Source organism: Erpetoichthys calabaricus, chromosome 6, assembly GCF_900747795.2.
Source record: "Erpetoichthys calabaricus chromosome 6, fErpCal1.3, whole genome shotgun sequence".
Taxonomy (NCBI): domain Eukaryota; kingdom Metazoa; phylum Chordata; class Cladistia; order Polypteriformes; family Polypteridae; genus Erpetoichthys; species Erpetoichthys calabaricus.
In genome coordinates this window covers 121,805,991-121,827,631 of record NC_041399.2, presented here as the reverse complement: position 1 = coordinate 121,827,631, position 21,641 = coordinate 121,805,991, and the positions used below count along the sequence as shown (strand labels likewise).

Here is a 21,641-nt window from a genome sequence, read left to right as displayed (position 1 = left end):
TCTAATTGGCACACTGAACAAACAAGAGTTTCAGTAGGAAAAGTTATATATGCTATTAATATGTTAACCACAGTGCCTTCACTATTATTATTATTATAATCATCATCATCACCAATCATGGATCTGACACGTTGCTACCGTTATTAGTATCTAAAAGTGTAAGGTAATGAATATACAGTAACTGTTGATCTGTGACTGTTTATAATTTTAACCTCTAACAAATATTCTAACGGGATAAAATATACTATATTTGTGATAATGGTACAATAAACTTACCTGTTACTTTTAACTTGAAGGTCACCATATCTTCTCCAGCACAGCAGCTATAGCTTCCCTCATCCTCTTTTTGGGCTCTAATGATGATGAGTTTGTTCTGCTTGCCTTTACTGTCTAATTTGAATTTCTGATTTTGCTGGATTTCCTTTCCTTCTTTGTACCATAGCACCTTCACCTTGCTATTCAATGTCTCTACTTCAAATTCAGCTTGTTCTCCAGAGGCAATATTAGAAGCTCCATCAGTTTTACCTTTGATTGTGATCTTCGGCATTTCTGCTGCAAAATGAGATTTTAGATATGCTTGTATATCCATCTGAAATATCCATAATATCAGCATTTACAAGAAGTAAAATGTGAATTAAGAACTTTAGTCCTTTTTATAGCTATTTAGTTTTATGATTTCAGCTAGCTATGAGGTTATGTCGTATGTACTAAACATGTTATTCAAGAAACTTTACATTGTGAGAAGCTGACATCATACTGAAGCAAAAGAGCTTTCACCTAAGTTGATGTCTGGATTTTAACAAAACATATCTGAATTAAAGTAGCCATAGTTAAATGATTTAAGTCTTCAAAATAGTATGATTTTTACTTTTACAGAATAGTAAACTCTCATTTTGTTAAAATAACAGGTTATTGATGGGATTGGTTCTGGCTCTCCATGATCTTGAAATGGAAATGATTGGTTAAGTACCAAACACACAGGCACCCATTTTATTTATTTCTTTTTTGGGAGAAATACCACAACAATCCACACTGCAGCTTGCCTTACTAGTGAAGAAGAAAACCAAAGAGTACAAGTACACATAATATTCTCAAACCAATTAGTGATAAGTTGTCTGAGGTGCTGTGTAAATTTTAAACAAATAATCGTAGCCCAGAAAGTGTAGGCTCCAATTGTGCGAGTGTCTTTGACTCCACAGTTAATTGAGGAGCTCGCTGACCGTGGCACAAACACATGTAGAGGCGGGTGGATCAGTTAAATGTACAAGTTGTGCTGCGGGGGGGAGACAGAAAAAAGACAGGACAGAGAGAACAGAAACAGAGCCATAAGAACAACATCAGGTGGAGAGGCAGAAAGAGCCAGCCAGCCAATTTGTGAGAGACAGTGCAGTCATTGGAACCACGGTGGAGCAAAGGATCGCTGCTCTAGGGGAGGATCATCCCCAATAATTATTCTAGAGAAACAGGTGTGAATTGTGGTAGAGCTCTCCTCAGGGATCTGAGGCACACCATGCAATCAAGAAGGATAATGGGAGGACAACTGACTTTGAGCAGTCTGGCCAATGCTACTCGATGCAGCTAAGATGGGGGTCGGGTGGTGAGGAATGCGGCTGCTGATGTCTCCGCTGGCTGAGCGAGTAATGGGGGAGCAGGGGAGACGAAGAGGGAGTTGTACTGACTCAACTAAGACTGGAAGGAACATTGTGGATCCATTGTTACTGTATTGATTTTTACTCTAATTATAATTCTGGATTTTAAACTTACAGATTGTCACTGTTTTAAGGGATTTTAAATAAAAGAACTGTTCACCTTTTTCCACCTCCACCTTCCTACTGTATATGTATGTGTCCTTATTTGCCCGGCTCATCATGGTAACGTTATCGATGGTGGCAGGTTCAACAGATTCCCAGAAGGAACCGGTATCACCATCATTTTATTTAATTTAATTTATGGTATAGAATGACTGGAGGCTATTCCAGTAGCATGGGGTTCAAGGCAGGAAACATGAACTGGACAAATCCATTGCAAGGCTCACTCATATACACACCCACACTCACACTATCAACACAGCCAATCACTAGTTGTCTGTTTTCTGAATGTGTTTACTTATTGATTATGATATTGGATTTCCACTGTTTTGCCCATGACATTGCTGCCATTTTACCCAGTGACACATTTGACCTTACTGTAATACTTAACTATATAATGCTACACTTGCTGTATTGAATATTACAGAATGTATTTATACCCCTGGTTTTTGATTTTTGAGTTTGTTCGCCTCTAGTTTTGCCTTTTTAGCAAAACCTATTTTTTGCTCTTTTTCTGCTCCTGATATTTTTTGTGTAATTACTTTTGAATTACTTCAATAAATATTTACCCTAAGTTCTTGTCTATAAGCCGGACTCATGTATTAGCCGGAGACCAAAAATCATACGAATTTTTAAAATAAAATCGTATCATAGATAAGCCGGACTCATGGATAAGCCGAACGTACTATAACCTATAACTAATAGAAGGGAGGGAGGTCAGTGGTCTCACTCGCGCCCATTTAATTTCTTTAAGGGGGGAGAGAGTGTGAGATATTGCCGTCTCTCTCACTCCCCGCATGGCGCGGTTGGAGCGGCCGGAGCGCATTCTTTCTGCTCTGGGCGTCGCCGAGTCAACACGAGCGCGTAGCGGTCATTTAAATTGTGATTTTATATGTAAGCATATTTAAATATATATCGCAGATTTCTGCGGACAATGGGTCTTTTAATTTCTGGTACATGCTTCCTCAGTTGGTTTGCCCAGTTGATTTCATACAAGGGACGCTATTGGCAGATGGCTGAGAAGCTACCCGGCTTACTGTTCTCTCTCTCTTGCGCTGACTATCTGTGATCCTGACGTATGGGGATTGAGCAGGGGGGCTGTTTGCACACCTAGACGATACGGACGCTCGTCTAAAAATGCTGAAAGATTATCTTCACGTTGCTATCTTTTGTAAAGCTGATTCCTGAAAAGACATGCTGCACAGTGCTTTGCATACTTAAAAGCTCGAAGGGCACGTATTGATTTTTGACTGAAAAACAAACTCTCCCTCTCTCTCTCTTTGTCTGCTCCTGACGGAGGGGGTGTGAGCTGCCGCCTTCAACAGCTTTGTGCCGCGGTGCTTCGCATACTTAAAAGCCAAACAGACATATTGATTTGTTTGCTTCACTCCTTTGAAGAGGAAGATATGTTTGCATTCTTTTAATTGTGAGACGGAACTGTCATCTCTGTCTTGTCATGGAGCACAGTTTAAACTTTTGAAAAAGAGACAAATGTTTGTTTGCAGTGTTTGAATAACGTTCCTGTCTCTCTACAACCTCCTGTGTTTCTGCGCAAATCTGTGACCCAAGCATGACAATATAAAAATAACCATATAAACATATGGTTTCTACTTCGCGGATATTCTTATTTCGCGGGTGGCTCTGGAACGCAACCCCCGCGATGGATGTATAAGCCGGACTTATGTATAAGCCGATATTCTATTTTTTCATTTTCACAACTTTTTTCCTTAGATAAGCCGCGGCTTATTGACAAGAACTTAGGGTAATTATTTTTTTAGCTTCTGCCCTAATTTCAGGCCTGTACATGCAGGAGGTCTGGCATTTGAGGTTGGAACTAGGCTGCTTTTGGTGATGAGGCCTTGTATTTTGGTGTAGAAAATGCAAATCTGTACTTCGTTGCGGGGCAAATCTGGCTTTTGTTTTTTTGAGGACAGCAACCATTTTTTTGATATTTTTGTGTCAGGATCACAAGAGTCTGGTCACATACAGTCTGTCAACTTTCGTAGCAAATCTAGCTAACCTACTGCTTTTTTCCTATATCTGTGCCTTTATATATACAGAACATACACACATGCCGTATTTACATACTTAGTTTCAGGTTCTGTTCACGCACTGAAGGATTTCTATTTTTGTATGAAGATTACTCTTCAATATTCATAATGGAGTCATTCCTATTAGCATATTTAGTATTACTCAATGGATGTTTACTATCTAATTATAACCAAACACTACAATTACAATAATTTTAAAATACTATAAGAATATTCTGAGAAGCTTCATCAATATCTGTATTTTTCCATCAGCCTCATGCTGCACCTAGACTTCACTGATTACCATAAGAGGTAAGCAAAAATGTGGTTGGAAGAAGGTTAATTAATTATCTAAAAGGACAGATTTATCTGCAGACCTGGGGTCAAAGTCAATCAAGTCTTTAAATTCTTATTATGTACTCCATTAAGATATGGAAATATACTGAACAAACCTTTAAGGCTCAGCTGGAAAACCATTCTGTCTCCATTACAAATACATTCATAAATACCAGTGTCTTCCTCTGTAACATTGTGAATCGTAAGGATTCTTCTTTGTTTCACATTCTCAGTTTCATATTTCTTCCCTATTTTCAGTTCCTTGCCATTATTCATCCATGTCACAGTTATAGTAGGGTCTGAGACTTCAGTTAATAATTTAGCTGAACCATGAAGCCCTACAGTCACAATTGTCTTCTCTGAAGACTTGTTGGTAAATCTGGCTTCTGCAGCTGTTAATTATATTAAAAGAAAATATGATTTGAGAAATGAAACATAGAATGAAATATAATAAGAAAACATTTACAAAATGTTGTGTGTAGCTCACCTTTAACAGCCAGCCGACAGATACTCTGAATATTACTTGTCACAAATTTCACCTCTGAGTCATTGTCAGTTTCATGAATCCTTCTGATAACAAGTGTATGGGTATTCTTTGTCCGACAGATCAGATAATCTTCACCACTTTTAACTGATTTACCATTAAGGAACCACATCCCAGAACAAGGAGCTGACAGCTCAATAGTGAAGGTAGCCTCACCACCAGCTACTGCAGTTACATCAGTAAGTGGAGTGGTTACAGATGCTTTAGGTTCTGGAGAATCAATAAGTGAAATAAACTGATAATTAATTGTGCACACTGCTTTATATGTTTTAAGGAAAGAAGCATATTATAGAAGATAGGTTAAACTCCAGAACAAATTGTACTTGGAATTGTGTAAAAAAAAAAACTACAAAGTTTGCAAGCAAAATTAAGCAGTAAAGAAAAAACAAAATATCTAAGTAAACATCCACTTTATTGACATGAGAGTAAAATATTTAAATGCTGACCAAACTACTCAGGATTTTTGATTATTTTCATATTGGTTGCGACATTTTGTAAAATGACATGTTAGTCTGGATATGCAGTGCTTTATTTTTTATTTTTTCAAAATAGAAGAAAAATCAATTCAGAATTGCCCCAAAATGTTCAGGGAAAATAAAAAAGGAAAGAAACCTTGAGGTGTATATGAGAAGACATGCAGCTGTAAAGATATTTACATAAAATCAATAATTGAGGGAAAGGTATAATGATAAACCATAATGAATATCCCATGGTTGAATAACCATTCCAAGCATTCACAAGGCCAACTGGTGTGTTATGCCAACTATGTGTTGCTATGTGTTGTACCAACTATGCAAGAGTGTTACATAAGGAAAACGGTCAGGGACCCTTGTTGTAGATATTTTAAAGAATGTTTTGGGGAAATTTTGATGAATTTAGGTAATTCGAAATTTTCAATCACTGAAATATTTATCAGCAATTAAGATAAATTACATTTTATTTTATCAATCCTGCCAAAAGCCTGTGTCAGAATCCAGCAGACCAAAAAAATAAATAAATGGAAGAAAATATTATTATAAAATATAATGTTATGTAAAAAAATTTGCATAGGGCATAAATATCACCATACACAGGATTCAAGCCTAGGATGCTGGATCCATGAAGCAGCAGTGCTGCCCACTTTACCACTGCCCCACCCTGTTCACGCTATACAGGTACTGTATAATAAATGCTGGGACAATAAATGCTCCAAACACATGTGAGCTCAGCTCCAACAGCTCTCCACTTATTCAATCCCTTAAATTCTTTCTCAATACACATTATTTTGTCTGTACAAAATTCAATGATAATAGTATTTTCTAGCCATCAAAGTAAAGCATTACTACAACTAATTCAACCAGATCTACAGTATAACTGTGCAATGAGTAATAAGCTTCATTTTAGTATTGTGTGTAAATTTCATCTGGCCCATTTTGCCTGCTGAAAAGCTGGTCCAAGGATACTGCTCTGCTTGAGATCTTACCCTGAGTGTGCAGTCGGCGGGTACTCATCTGAAACAAAATTTTTTTAACTTAGGTGGCATACTTCCTTTTCATCAGATTATTTACCACATGAGCAGAAACTGTTGTGAACCCTCAGGTACTTGCAATTGTTCGTGTTATTTTATTAAAAGCTAAATAATAACAAGGAAACTAAACTAAACCAAAGGGATGAGGCAGAATTGCAGTTAGTAATCTCACAAATATAAGAAACAAAAACATAATTTAAACCATCAACAGAAACCCAACTGCAAATCAGAAATCATAGTCAAAAAATAAACATTGAAAAGTCCTACTCTAATTTGGAATTCTTGCCCCATATTTTAATCCAGATCATATACAGTATGTAAATATTTGTTTTGAAAATTTGATCCAACACTTGGATATCCTTGACATACACGCCACCATTCTATATAGGTGGAGTGAGATGACACCACCTTTGTGCCATGTAACAAGCAGCAGGCATAGCAACCATTAAACAATATGACAAAGGCCATGTAAAAATATCACAGTTTGGCAGAAAACATGGCGAGCAATTCATTCAAATTGCCTCTGTGATGATGCTGTTATCATTATGGTATAAAATTATTAAATTATAAGAAAACATGTACAAATTCCAACAAAGAAACTGTATGATTCTGCATAAATAAACAACAAGATTTATCATATGGCTTAGTTAGGAAAAATGTGAGATTTGTTTTTTGCAGGATATAGAAAAGCACGGTAATTTTTGTGTTCTACAATGGAGCTGGAACTTATACAAATTTTACTAAGTTATCTGTAATGGTCTTAAAAAAACAGAACCCCAAATGGGAATTGAAGAAATTAGCATCAATCAATGTTATGAACATTATTTAACACCACAGTATATTGTGTAGAATGCCATGGCTTCAGGTGAGGCTATATGAGCAGCTGGCCAAAAGATCAGCCTAGGTCTAATAAATTAACCTCAGAGGTTTATTTTCTCTACAGTCTATGATGGTTGGAGATTTCTCTTTTCTCAATTGCCAATTGACCTTCTAGGATTTTAATGGCATATTACAATTTACTTATACTATTATTTTAAAAGTGTTTCTGCTACTATAATCTGTCATTCCATGTCTAAATCCCATGCCTGAAAGCTGTCTGCCTGGAATTTGCATATTCTTCCTATGTCTGTATGAGTTTTCCACTATATTAGTTTTCCTACAATATATCCAAAAGATGTGTATATCTGGTTAATTAATGATTCCAAACTGAACAGTGTTTAGGCGTGTCTATGACCAGATCCTGCAATGGACTGGCCCCCTGTTCTGGGCTGTAACTTGTCTCGACCAAACTGGATTAAGTGAGTTTGGTAGTGCTAGAAAATTAGAAGATTAGAACAATCTAGACAACAACAGGCCATGCAGCCCAGCAAACCTCACCAGTCCCATCAACTTAATTCTTCTAAAAGATATCAAGTCTAGTTTTATAAGTCTATAAAGTCCTCTTCTCTACCACACTGCTTGGGAGCTTATTCCAAGTGTCAGTGGTTCACTGTGTAAAGAAAAGCCACTGAATGTTTGTGTGAAACTTTCTACTTCACTGTCTGTAAGATTTAATTCCCATTTACTATTCCTGATGCACTTCACCTCCTCCTTGACTGTTCTTTTACTACTACAATACTGAAAGAATTTCTTTGGGTTATCTTTCGCCATATCTGCTATAAATCCCTACCTACTCAATGTTTAGATCAAATTTGCACTTTCACTCCACAATCTGAACAACTGGAAAATAAATAGGTGCATTTGGGAAACAATTTATGGTCTTAGATGATAACAATGTTACCCTGGATTAACCGAGGGTGCTAAGCAATAATGGTATCTCTTCTTGTTTCCCCTCTGCAGAAAGGACGACTGACATGCCACCACCTATGACATCACTTCCGGGACCAGCCCACCTGTGTCCACCTCTTCCTCCCAGAATGAACCATAAATGAACCCACCGCCATCTTGGGAGCGACTCGATCTGAACAATGGGACTAGTCAGACATTGCATTAACATGAGTTTTCTTTAGCGCCTTTTGCGCTGTTTACAATATATGGGGCTTGTCTTCGGGTGCCCCGACCCTGTATGAACCTTTTTGTGCTTTTTTACATAGACTTAATTAAAACTGCCCCTGTGTGACTGAATGTGAGAATCCATAATAGTGTCCGATGCAGTGTAGTAGTACCTTATGAATGATGCTGTCAAATATGGCTTTGATCAGCTGACACCCCACATGAATTTAGTTGATCAAAAAAAAGGAAAAAATATTTTAAATGTCTGCTTACCTCTGAACACGATTTCAGAATGTGGAAAATATGTTATGTAAAATTAAATTGAATTGAACTGAACATTCCACTATTTCAGGGGTGGGCAATGTCTCTCCTGGAGTGCCACAGTGGCTGCAGGTTTTTGTTCCAACCCATTTTTTTAATTTAGAAGTCAATTATTGCTGACGAAGCACTTATTGCTCAAGTGACATTTTAATGCTTCATTTTAGTGGTCTTGCTTATTAAGGTTACCCAATTGGTTAATTGCTTATTTCAGTCTTAAACAGCTTCATTCACTATTATCAATGGTTCCTTATTAGCCATAAGATACAAATGACAAAGAAGTCAGCAGTTCTCCGTCTAACTTGTTTCAATTTACACCTGTGTGGATTCATCATACACTATTTTGTTTAATAAAACACTTAAGGAAAACAATTAATGATATAAGAACCTAACATTACAGACTAACAAGCAATAAAATTAAAAAAGGTCAGAGATTGGCAAGGATTGTTTTTTAATTAAGCGATTTAATTGGAATGAAAACCAGTAGCCACTGTGGCCCTCTGGAATTGACATTGCCCACCCCTGCTCTATTTTGCCATTTCTGAAATGCTAATAAGGATAATTTAGTATTACCTTGCTAATTGTTAAAGTATATCAAAATGTCAGTATTTTGTACTCACCTAGATAAAATACCCCTGGAAATTCTAAGTAAGAACTTTTCCCAAAATTGTTCACTGCAGTAATCCTGAATTGGAAGCTGCCTTCCTCATTCAGATTGTTCAGAGTGAATTCTGGCGTAATTATATTTTCTGAGCCATGGCACCTCATCCAGGATTGATTTGCAACTTTTCTTCGTTCCACTATGTATCCTGAAATAGGAACTGGTCGATCTGTCACTGGGGGAGACCAGCATAGGGTGATGTAATTTTCAGTTTTGTCCTTCACCACAGGGTTGACTGGGGGATCTGGAGGATGTTTCCTGGGAGCTGAAAAAAAGAAAAATTTCTATTCTAAGATTTGAGAGCATAAATTTGATACAAAAACTGGAAAGCTTCAGGCAAATAAGAATAGGAGCCATTCCAATTTCGAAAACATCCAATAATATATTGTTAACTTCAGTAATCTATTATTTATGCAGCAAATGCCTCAATATTAGAAGATGCATGGAAGCAAAGTAACTAATAAGTATGAATATGAAATGCAATGATTCAACTTTTTTGTTATTTTACAGTACATATACAATAAAATATATAATGCACTTTTTTTCCTCAAAATATGATTACATTCATCAATTTCTTAAATTGGCTCTTATGTCATACTCTATAAAAGCATTATAAAAGCTTATTTAACCTGAAAATAAATTTTAAAAACAGGCCATGGTGTTATAAATCATTCACTGCCCATTATTGGTTTAAAGCAAAGTATTGTAGATAACAAACATATTTTAAATTTACTCTTTCTTTCTGAAATATTTGAAAACATAGTTGCCCCATAGCTTCACAATTTATCTGAGGCATTTCAGTCTAGCTTTCACACTGGTCACAGTACAGAGGTGGTACTAACCTGTGTTGTAAATGACACTCTGCAGTAATTGTGTTACTTGATTGAAGCATGGCGTTTGACACTACAGACTACCGTATTCTATTCCATAAGCTGGAAGAATCTTTTGGGATCACAGATACTGTCCTTCCTTGGTGTAGTTCATATTCACCTAATTGATTTCAGTATGTGCAAAAATTTGCTGACAGTACTCCATCATTATACCATCCATCCATCCATCCTCTTCCGCTTATCCGAGGTCGGGTCGTGGGGGCAGCAGCTTGAGCAGAGATGCCCAGACTTCCCTCTCCCCGGCCACTTCTTCTAGCTCTTCCGGGAGAATCCCAAGGCGTTCCCAGGCCAGCCGAGAGACATAGTCCCTCCAGTGTGTCCTGGGTCTTCCCCGGGGCCTCCTCCCAGTTAGACATGCCCGGAACACCTCACCAGGGAGGTGTCCTGGAGGCATCCTGATCAGATGCCCAAGCCACCTCATCTGACTCCTCTCGATGCGGAGGAGCAGCGGCTCTACTCTGAGCCCCTCCCGGACGACTGAGCTTCTCACCCTATCTTTAAGGGAGAGCCCAGACACCCTGCGGAGGAAACTCATTTCAGCCGCTTGTATTCGCGATCTCGTTCTTTCGGTCACTACCCATAGCTCATGACCATAGGTGAGGGTAGGAACATAGATCGACTGGTAAATTTTTCACCACAACAGACCGATGCAGAGCCTGCATTACTGCGGATGCCGCACCGATCCGCCTGTCGATTTCATGCTCCATTCTTCCCTCACTCGTGAACAAGACCCCGAGATACTTGAACTCCTCCACTTGGGGCAGGATCGCCACCAACCCTAAGAGGACACTCCACCCTTTTCTGGCTGAGGACCATGGTCTCAGATTTGGAGGTGCTGATTCCCATCCCAGCCGCTTCACACTCAGCTGTGAACCGATCCAGAGAGAGCTGAAGATCACGGCCTGATGAAGCAAACAGGACAACATCATCTGCAAAAAGCAGTGACCCAATCCTGAGTCACCAAACCGGACCCCCCTCAACGCCCTGGCTGTGCCTAGAAATTCTGTCCATAAAAGTTATGAACAGAATCGGTGACAAAGGGCAGCCCTGGAGGAGTCCAACTCTCACTGGAAACGGGTTCGACTTACTGCCGGCAATGCGGACCAAGCTCTGGCACCGATCGTACAGGGACCGAACAGCCCTTATCAGGGGGTCCGGTACCCCGTACTCTCGGAGTACCCCCCCACAGGATTCCCCGAGGGACACGGTCGAATGCCTTTTCCAAGTCCACAAAACACATGTAGACTGGTTGGGGCAAACTCCCATGCACCCTCCAGGACCCTGCTAAGGGTGTAGAGCTGGTCCACTGTTCCGCGACCAGGACGAAAACCACACTGTTCCTCCTGAATCCGAGGCTCGACTATCCGACGGACCCTCCTCTCCAGGACCCCCGAATAGACTTTTCCAGGGAGGCTGAGGAGTGTGATCCCTCTATAATTGGAACACACCCTCCGGTCCCCTTTCTTAAAAAGGGGGACCACCACCCCGGTCTGCCAATCCAGAGGCACTGTCCCTGATGTCCATGCGATGTTGCAGAGGCGTGTCAACCAAGACAGTCCTACAACATCCAGAGCCTTGAGGAACTCCGGGCGTATCTCATCCACCCCCGGGGCCCTGCCACCAAGGAGTTTTTTGACCACCTCGGTGACCTCAGTCCCAGAGATGGGGGAGCCCACCTCTGAGTCCCCAGGCTCTGCTTCCACATTGGAAGGCATGTTAGTGGGATTAAGGAGGTCTTCGAAGTACTCCCCCCACCGACCCACAACGTCCCGAGTCGAGGTCAGCAGCGCACCATCACCACCATATACAGTGTTGACACTGCACTGCTTCCCCCTCCTGAGACGCCGGACGGTGGACCAGAATCTCCTCGAAGCCGTCCGAAAGTTGTTCTCCATGGCCTCCCCAAACTCCACCCACGCCCGAGTTTTTGCCTCAGCAACCACCAAAGCCGCATTCCGCTTGGCCTGCCGGTACCTATCAGCTGCCTCCAGAGTCCCACAGGACAAAAGGGTCCTGTAGGACTCCTTCTTCAGTACTGAAGAAGTACATTATACAGTACAGTATAATGACTCCATCATTATACTCATAAGTTAAATATGGTGTCCAGCACTGCTCAGTATTCGGAACTTTGCTATTTGCACTTTACATGGTTCCATTGAAAATTATCATTAGAAAACATATAATTAATTTTCACTCTAGATTAGTTAGAGGACTGGATTTAAAAGAACTACTTCTCTCTCAATATAGAAAAGACAAATGTTATTTATTTGAGGGTATGATGAAAACCTACCCTGCGGTGGGCTGGCATCCTGCCTGGGGTTTGTTTCCTGCCTTGCGCCCTGTGTTGGCTGGGATTGGCTCCAGCAGACAGTACTCCATCATTATACCATCCATCCATCCATCCATCCATCCTCTTCCGCTTATCTGAGGTCAGATCGCGGGGGCAGCAGCTTGAGCAGAGATACCCAGACTTCTCTCTCCCCGGCCACTTCTTCTAGCTCTTCCGGGAGAATCCCGAGGTGTTCCCAGGCCTGCCGGGAGACATAGTCCCTCCAGCGTGTCCTGGGTCTTCCCCGGGGTCTCCTCCCGGTTGGACGTGCCTGGAACACCTCACCAGGGAGGCATCCTGATCAGATGCCCGAGCAACCTCATCTGTCTCCTCTCGATGCGGAGGAGCAGCAGCTCTACTCTGAGCCCCTCCCGGATGACTGAGCTTCTCACCCTATCTTTAAGGGAGAGCCCAGACACCCTGCGGAGGAAACTCATTTCAGCCGCTTGTATTCGCGATCTCGTTCTTTCGGTCACTACCCATAGCTCATGACCATAGGTGAGGGTAGGCACATAGATCGACTAGTAAATTGAGAGCTTTGCCTTACGGCTCAGTTCCTTTTTCACCACGACAGACCGATGCAGAGCCTGCATCACTGCGGACGCCACACCAATCCGCCTGTCGATCTCACGCTCCATTCTTCCCTCACTCGTGAACAAGACCCTGAGATACTTGAACTCCTCCACTAGTACAGTGTCCATTTTAGGACATCCTCCTCCCTCCGAAAAAACTCCATCCTTCCTACTACCTTCGACAAAATATTCCTCCTCCCTGCGAGCAATCCCCAGTCACCCCTCCTCCCTCCTCTCTCCTCCCTCCTCCGTCCGCTCTCAGTTCTCCGCTGTCCATTTTCCGCCATCCACCCTCCTATCTCCGTCATCCGCCTTCAGCTCTCCATCAAACCCCACACTCCCCCCGCCCCCTCATCGACATTTTCGTTAATGAAGTGACGTAATACTTCAGCTCCACCTTCTTCACAAGTTCATTAACCATGCCGCCCGCATACAAACTTAAAAGGTTTAAATAAAACAGAAATATATACCTTTATTTTTAACTTCCTTAACTTGTGGAGGGTGTATCCTGTAGCAAAGCCCTAACTTTTTTCACGAAAGCCCCTTTCAGTCAATAAGCCTTAAAAACAGGTGTAAAGATATTGACAACAAGCAACGCAAACCCACCAAGACATGGAATCGTTTAAATCAAGGCGCTGTGCTACCTTATTCCAGATCGGTCCTAAGGCGTTCGTATTTTTCAAAGCAGTTCTGGTTTCCATCTGCATCTGTAGCTGAGTTGAAAAACACCATCCCATACTATTAGTTAACGATTAACACATTTCTATATGTATTGTAAGCATACAATACAACTGATAATATGTTGCGCTTATTTATCTGGTGTACCGACATTTTTGCGTGGTTTGTGCCCTTCAGAATGAAAAAAGTTTGCATTTACCTTTTTAATAAAAGGCGAGCTTTTAAGCCTGAAAAATCACACCGTAAATGCACACGTTTAATTGCACATGTGTTAATATGTATGCTTAAACAATATTAAAAGGACACTCAACAATTAACGTCATTTACTTTCGTTCCCACGTTTGAGTCGTGCTGTAAATTCTTACTGTGAAATATAATTGACAAATAATTTGGTTAATGAACTTGTGAAGAAGGTGGAGCTGAAGTATTACGTCACTTCATTAACGAAAATGTCGATGAGGGGGCGGGGGGAGTGTGGGGTTTGATGGAGAGCTGAAGGCGGATGACGGAGATAGGAGGGTGGATGGCGGAAAACGGACAGCGGAGAACTGAGAGCGGATGGAGGAGAGAGGAGGGAGGAGAGAGGAGGAGTGACTGGGGATTCCTCGCAGGGAGGAGGAATATTTTGTCGAAGGTAGTAGGAAGGATGGAGTTTTTTCGGAGGGAGGAGGATGTCCTAAAATGGACACTGTACACTTGAGGCAGGGCACTCCACCCTTTTTTTTTTTTTTTAATAAACTAAAGTCTGAAGTCAAATTACAGATAGGAGATGGCTAATCAATACTCGTTTACATTAAGACTTGATATTAGTATTGGCAATCTGCCTTCAATGCGCTTCAGAGATTAATTTAAATATGATTCCTACATGCTCTTGTTAAGTCTAGTAGATGTGCTGCTTTATTCTCAGATGCCTTAAAATTACATTTTTCTTGATCCTTCTTTTAGAAGAGCAATGAATTTCAGTACTACTCTAATAATAAATGTATTTACTGCAAGAATGATAAGTAAAAAACTTAAACTAAGAGTAACTGCAAAAAGAAGAGAACATTAAAAGTTAATCAGTGTGTGAGGGAGCATTACCAAGATTAATCTCATTACATCATATAATTCTGCATTAATTTGAATAATAGGGACATTTTTATTCAATTGTCATTTTGTTGCCTTAACAGCTATCATGCTTAGTATGAAAGCAGTTTATACAATTTTGGTTTCTTTCAGGAAGGACCAGGGGCCTCATGTATAAACGATGCGTACGCACAGAAATTTTGCTTTCGAACGTTTCCACGCTCAAATCGCGATGTATAAAACCTAAACTTGGCATAAAGCCACGCACATTTCCACGGTAACTCATACCTTGGCGTACGCAATTTCTACGCTCAGTTTTGCAGACTGGCGGCACCCAGCGTCAAAGCAGTGCTACTGTTCCTGTGTGGTCACCCTTTCTTTCTTAGCTCCACATTCTTGACGCGGCTTTATAAATACACTGAAACTAACTGCATATTGTTTATTAGTGTAATGCATCTGATTGTAATTAACCTGCAGCAATATAATGGTCCAGGGAATAGCCATAGTATTCCAAATACCATAACTGCTTTAGCGTTGTAACTCTCACTGCATCTTCTTCTTCTTTCAGCTGCTCCCGTTAAGGGTTGCCACAGCAGATCAACTTTTTCCATATTACTCTCACAGCACCACTCGGAGTATTTATATCACTGTATCTGAGTGGGGAATCACAGCAGCAGCTGATCGGAAAGAGAATTATCGGTATACAGCATGAGGCAGACACTGACTCAGCCACGGCAAAACACTTTACAGACTTCCCAGTACGGACTTCACGGTTTAGAAAAAGTTTCATCCCAAGAACTCTAAACGCACTCAATCAGTCCATCAAGTGCTCCTTGTAGAACTGTTTACTTATAAGTACAATTACCTCACTGTAAACTTGCACTACAGTTACAATATTGCACAACCTGCGCCACTTTATAAAGCGTGTATTTACATATGATGACGGTATTCATTTTTAAGATGACATGCAGCAAAATATGTTGATTATATTATACAGATAAAACTTTAACTTCATTTAAATAATCTGTATTGTTAATAATGAAACATGTGAGGACACGGTGCCGCAGCGCTAGCTAGTTCAGGGATTGTTCCTGCATTGCGTTGTATTCTTGCTGGTGCTGACGCGACACTGGAAGGATAGACGGATATAATAATTAAACATGTACTATGAAGATATTTCAATGTTCCTTAAAAGTTTTGAAGAATCTGCGTTTTAAGCTTACAGATGGCTTCATGTCTATATAGCTGATTGTGTGGCGATTGGGTTTTTGGAGAAAGAAAAGTAAGGACAGGAATTGGAGGTTAGTACGTTTGAAAGAGACAGTACTTCTGTAATAAATTATTTTATCGAAGGTCGCGCATGGTGCAGCAAGCCTCTTGCGTGAGACATGAACAAGCACTGCGCCACCGTGTTCCCATGTTTAATAACATGCTTTCATTCCTATCATCATGAAAAAGATATCATGTATACATCTCAGTATTTTAATTATTCAGAGAGCTATAATATCATGAATGTAATGGATTATGTGTCCTGTCAGAGAAAGAGAAAGCCCATTTAAGAAGCAAGTAGTGATTCACACATGTAGAGCACATAGAAGATCAAATACAGAACAAAGCATTTAATGTGCCACTTTAGTTACAATGGGATTTGAGAAACTAGTAAATTAAACGATTTTAAGATGAAGTTTATGATGTTCTACTTTAATGGCAAAATGAACTACGTGATTAAAGTGGAAATTTCGAGATTAAAGTTGACATTTCGTGCTTTTTTCAAACTGTGTGCCTATTTTTTTTTTTTGTCTGTACCCTAATAAGCTTTCATATGACATTCAGACAGTGGGCTACGACTCGCCTTTTCACGGCAACTTTGATATGTGATTTCTTTTTTATTTCGGGCACTGTGCGACTTTGTGAACTTGAGCCTTCGAGTTTCTCTGACACTCTGTCACTCGATCAACTTCCTTTTGTTGATTATACCACTGTTTAAACCAACAAATAGTACGTTTTTCCTTTGCCTCCACTTGGTATTCGCTGAAATTCTTATATTTCCCCCCGTGCTTTTCCCATTGTCTTTTCACAGAAGGCTATTTATATTGATTTGCATATTAAAAGAGGCGTAATTCTGGGAGGAGTGGGGCGGGACAGAAGGCGCGTGCACGTGTGTTACTTTTCACGCTGATCGGGATTTATGTAGTGGAATAACGTGAAAGTTTGCGTACGTACAGATTCCTGCATCTGGATTTTTCTGTGCGTACGCACATTCCCGCTTTTGTGCTTACGCCATGTTATAGTGTGAGTTCTACGCACAGCGTAATACATGAGGCCCCAGGAGATTGTAAGGCCAAAGTTGTAATCAGAGGAATAACTGAAGTCAAAACCATAAAACAAAACAGCAAGTGAACTAAACCCAAAATAAAAATCTAAAATGAAAGAAGAAATAAATATTCTTCAATAAGATAACTCCTAACACCACAAAAAGTTGTTTCTTTTGGGAATCTAAAATCTTAGACACCAAAAGGAGCACACAGTTTCCTTACATACTTTCTAGAACTAACATTATAACATGTGACTTCTTATCATCATGTGATGGCAACAGGGATGTATTGCTATCCATCAAATGGCCACCCAAACCAAAAGAAATCTACAAGAAGGAAGTAGCTGCAATAAACAAAATAATGAAATTATTCAGTAAAAACAAGGAAATAATAATAATTTTGCATACATACAAAATTAAGAAATCATAATAACTACTTGAAAGTACTGAACATGTCTAATCCGCTCAGTCTTGCTATATATGTTTCATTCCATTAGATGCCACTATATAGATGCCTTTTTTAATTCTGGTCATTCTTATCTTCATTAGTGTAACTTTGAGTAAAATGTAGACAAAAATGTGAAGCTTGAAGGCATTTACATCCTACAGAAATTTGGTTAAAGCTTAAATGCTATTTATTTTTGACTCCTTAAGCTGGAATATATTATACAATCATTGCTTTCAGTTTTCAAATTTATTATGAAATACTATTAATTTGTATCTCATTGTTAAGAGAAATGAACATCACCCATTCTATCTGCACGTTTAAGATGGCAATCTCTGCTTTTAGCCCTTCCATTTTCTCTAACAGCTTGTCTGAGTTACTGGGTAGAACTAAGTTGTCTCTACAGCTTGTATGTATTGCTACTAAAGCATCAACCAACATTTATATCCATGGTTCATCTCTCCAGTTTTACGGTACATCTGATGTACTGTATGTGCTGTTTGTCATGATTCTTGACTTTGCCAGAGGAAGAGGAATTGTAGGGTCTAATATTCATTTTTAGGTAATTGTCCAGAGACCAGCAACTAACACTCATAGACATACTCAGGGGCATATGAATTTAAAAGAGTTATTCTTTAGGAAACCGGGGTTGACAACAACTGCATAGTGAACGTTTGTATACTAAACCTGGGTGACAAGAATTCAGGTATTTTAAGAAAACATCCATCTCTTAATTGTGAAATATGTGCGAGTTTTCAAATAGCACAAATATATTTAATACATCAAAACAAAAGCTATGCATGATGTGAAAATAACCAGTATTCTTTGAAAGTCTTAAATAAAGTGCCAACATACCGGTAACAGAGAATTGGGTAGAGGTCCTGCAGTCACAAGAGATGAAAGCAATTTCCCCCGAGTCCTCCGGTCGGCAGTCTCTGATTGTCAATGTGTATTGCTTGCCTAAAGATGTTATAGAGATTCTCTCATCATTTTTCAGCTGTATGCCATTCCTTGTCCAATAGCTGGTAGCGCCTTCATCCTCTAGTTCCACAGAAAAAATGGCAGTATCACTCAGAGGCAGTGCAGTTCTCCTTGGAAGTTTCCTGGTAATTTTGCCTAAGCACAATAAAGACAAAATGTTAGAAAGAAAATTTGTAGCTTATAAACTGTTCTTAAAAAAACATAGGTATTTAGATAGATGCAATCTCTATTTTGAGTTTTTAAAAGTGATGACATTTTTTTATTAGGGTAGCTTTGATGGCTTTCTGATCAATTTCTGGGACAAGGTGTTTTGTGCTAGAGTTTGTTTGCTTTTGCAAGAATGTTTCTTTTTTGGGATTAATTTCTTAGTAGTTGCTAAGTTATTTTTTTGCGAGGTTTGCATTTAAAATCACAAGGATTCTTTGTGTTTGAGTTTTAGGTTAGCGTTTAGCCCTTTTGGTCTAAGCTTTTAGGGATCATTCCTATTTATGTTACCAAGTACTGAATTGAGCTGAATTTAATTTCTTTATTGTCATTGTACATCCAATGTGCAACTCCTCCACAAAGCAATCTTCCTATAAAATGACAAAAATAGCATAATACAACAATAGAAAATATTCAATAACATGAGTACAAAGTGCATTTACATATAGTGCAAATTGCTGTACCGGTAGCACTTAATGGACTGATTATAACTGTTGGAATGAAACTGACTCTGAGCCTCGAGGTCTGTGCATGAAAGGCCCTGTAGCATTTGACGGATTGAAGAAATTCAGATAGACAATGGCATGGATGAGTGGAATCCAAGCAGATGCTAGTAGCTTTCCTGAGACACCATGTGCTATAGCTGTCCTCCAGGGCTCGAAGCTACACCCCAAAAATCCTCTGCTCTCTCGACACAACCCACTGTAGAGATTTCTGATCAGCAGCATCATATGATGGTACTGGTAGTATATGCAGGTACACAATCGTGAGTAAAAAGGGAGTAAAGAATGGGGCTCAGTACATAGCCATGTGGTGTGCCTGTGTTCAGGGTTGTGGTGGAGGAGAAATGGGGACCCAGCCATACCACCTGATGGTGCTCTGACAGGAAGCCAAAGATCCAATTACGTAATGGTATGCTGAGGCCCAACTGGTGCAGTTTATGGATGAGTCATGGGGGGTGGGGGGACAACAGTATTGAAAGCAGGGCTATAATCTACAATTAGCATCCTGATATATGTGCTCTGTCCTTCTAGATGAGTTAGGGCTGTGTGCAGAGCTAGAGAGATGGCATCCTCTGTAGTTCTATTAGATCTATATGCAAATTGATAGGAGTCCAGGGAGGTGGTGATGTTGGCTTTAATGTAAGAGAGAACCAGTCTTTCAAAGCACTTCATTATTATCGGCATTGGCACAATAATTGCTGACGTAAGGCATGCAGTTGCCATTTCTATGGTCAAGGAGAGATTAAAGATATACTGTATGTAAATACTTTAGCAAGCTGCTCAGCACAGTTTCTAAGCACCTGTCCTGAAACTCTGTCCAGTCCAGCAGTTTTACATGAATTGAAACTCTGCAGCATGCACTATCCATTCTACATGCTCATGTAATGAAGGTTAATTAGCATTCTATTTATGATCATCCAGTGTATATAGTTTTTTGTTTTAATTTTTATTAGATTGTATGGGCTAATAAAAGGCAAGGGATACTTTCTTTAAGGTTTATTTTTTATCTTATTGGAAAACTGTGCCATTGCAGAACTGGGAGGTGGTTGGCATCAACATCTCTGCCATGTGTGTGGGGCTTTCCAAAGGAAAGGCAAGAGAGATTGAGCATGATCTTGATTTTGTGATGGCCACTATAACATGAGGGTTTCCTTTTCTTTTAAGTAATTCTTTTCATATAATGTTTCAATTTCTTATATTTTGTTCTGTAATATTTTGTATTGGGCGGCACGGTGGCGCAGTGGGTAGCGCTGCTGCCTCGCAGTTGGGACACCTGGGGACCTGGGTTCGCTTCCCGGGTCCTCCCTGCGTGGAGTTTGCATGTTCTCCCCGTGTCTGCGTGGGTTTCCTCCGGGCGCTCCGGTTTCCTCCCACAGTCCAAAGACATGCAGGTTAGGTGGATTGGCGATTCTAAATTGGCCCTAGTGTGTGCTTGGTGTGTAGGTGTGTTTGTGTGTGTCCTGCGGTTGGTTGGCACCCTGCCCAGGATTGGTTCCCTGCCTTGTGCCCTGTGTTGGCTGGGATTGGCTCCAGCAGACCCCCGTGACCCTGTGTTCGGATTCAGCGGGTTGGATAATGGATGGATGGATATTTTGTATTACAGGGCATGCAAGTGATGAGACCCTGTCCATATTCTGTATTGCAGGTATCCATTTTAAGTAATGTTTTAAAAGTTTGTTTAATCAGTTCTGGGTTAGCCGCTGTAAGAGCATTCAGGTGATGAAACCCTGTTTATATTCTGTATTGTACCAGTGCATGCTCTCCAACTTGACTTGACTGGTATCCATGTTGTAAAAAATGATCTTCCTGTAGATGTTGTTTGGCCTTTTTTAAACATATTTTCAGGTTTGATCTGGCAACACTGTAGAGGCTATGGGATCTCCCAATTTAAATGCCTGATTACATGCTTTTAATAGGTGTTTCACCTCTTTGTTCATCCATGATTTGGTATTTGGAAATTTTTTTATCTTCTTCTTCATAGTGACATTATCCACACAGCTACAGATTTAGAAAAGAATGGCTGATGTGTATTCCTCCAGGTCTATCTGTGTTTTCCACAGCCTTCTGAGAAAACAGATCCCATTGTGTGGTTTCAAAGCAGCCCAGGAATTATGATATGGCTTGCTCAGGTCATATTTTCACAGTCTTTGGGACAACTTTGTTTCTGCAGAAAAGAGGTTTGCATGCAGGCATCAAAAATGATGAAAAATGGTCAGAGTGCCCCAAGGGATGGAGTAAGAAAGTCTTTGTAGGAGTCTTTTACATTTGTATATAATTTTTCCATGGTGTTTGAACCCCTTGCAGTTAGGAGACCCGGGTTCGCTTCCTCAGAAATACATTTAACACCTTGGAAAAGGATATAATGTCTCAAAGTAGAAAACACTTCAATTATAATTTTTTTTTTATCTGTGTGATATATGGCCGGCAGTTTATCCCGGCCAATACCCCCAAGCCAACAGTTGGA

General features: G+C 40.1%; 1 protein-coding gene across 1 annotated transcript in view; it reads right to left on the bottom strand.

Annotated features, from left to right (window-relative positions):
• obscnb (obscurin, cytoskeletal calmodulin and titin-interacting RhoGEF b) overlaps window positions 1-21,641 on the bottom strand; it is a 565,304-nt gene that overhangs the window by 471,406 nt on the left and 72,257 nt on the right. Inside the window, exons 4-8 of the mRNA XM_051928767.1 lie at window positions 18,345-18,605; window positions 9,156-9,461; window positions 4,662-4,928; window positions 4,291-4,566; window positions 277-552 (exon numbers count right to left, since the gene is read on the bottom strand). Coding sequence (XP_051784727.1) covers window positions 277-552; window positions 4,291-4,566; window positions 4,662-4,928; window positions 9,156-9,461; window positions 18,345-18,605 — 1,386 coding nt within the window. The remainder of the gene's footprint in view (window positions 1-276; window positions 553-4,290; window positions 4,567-4,661; window positions 4,929-9,155; window positions 9,462-18,344; window positions 18,606-21,641) is intronic.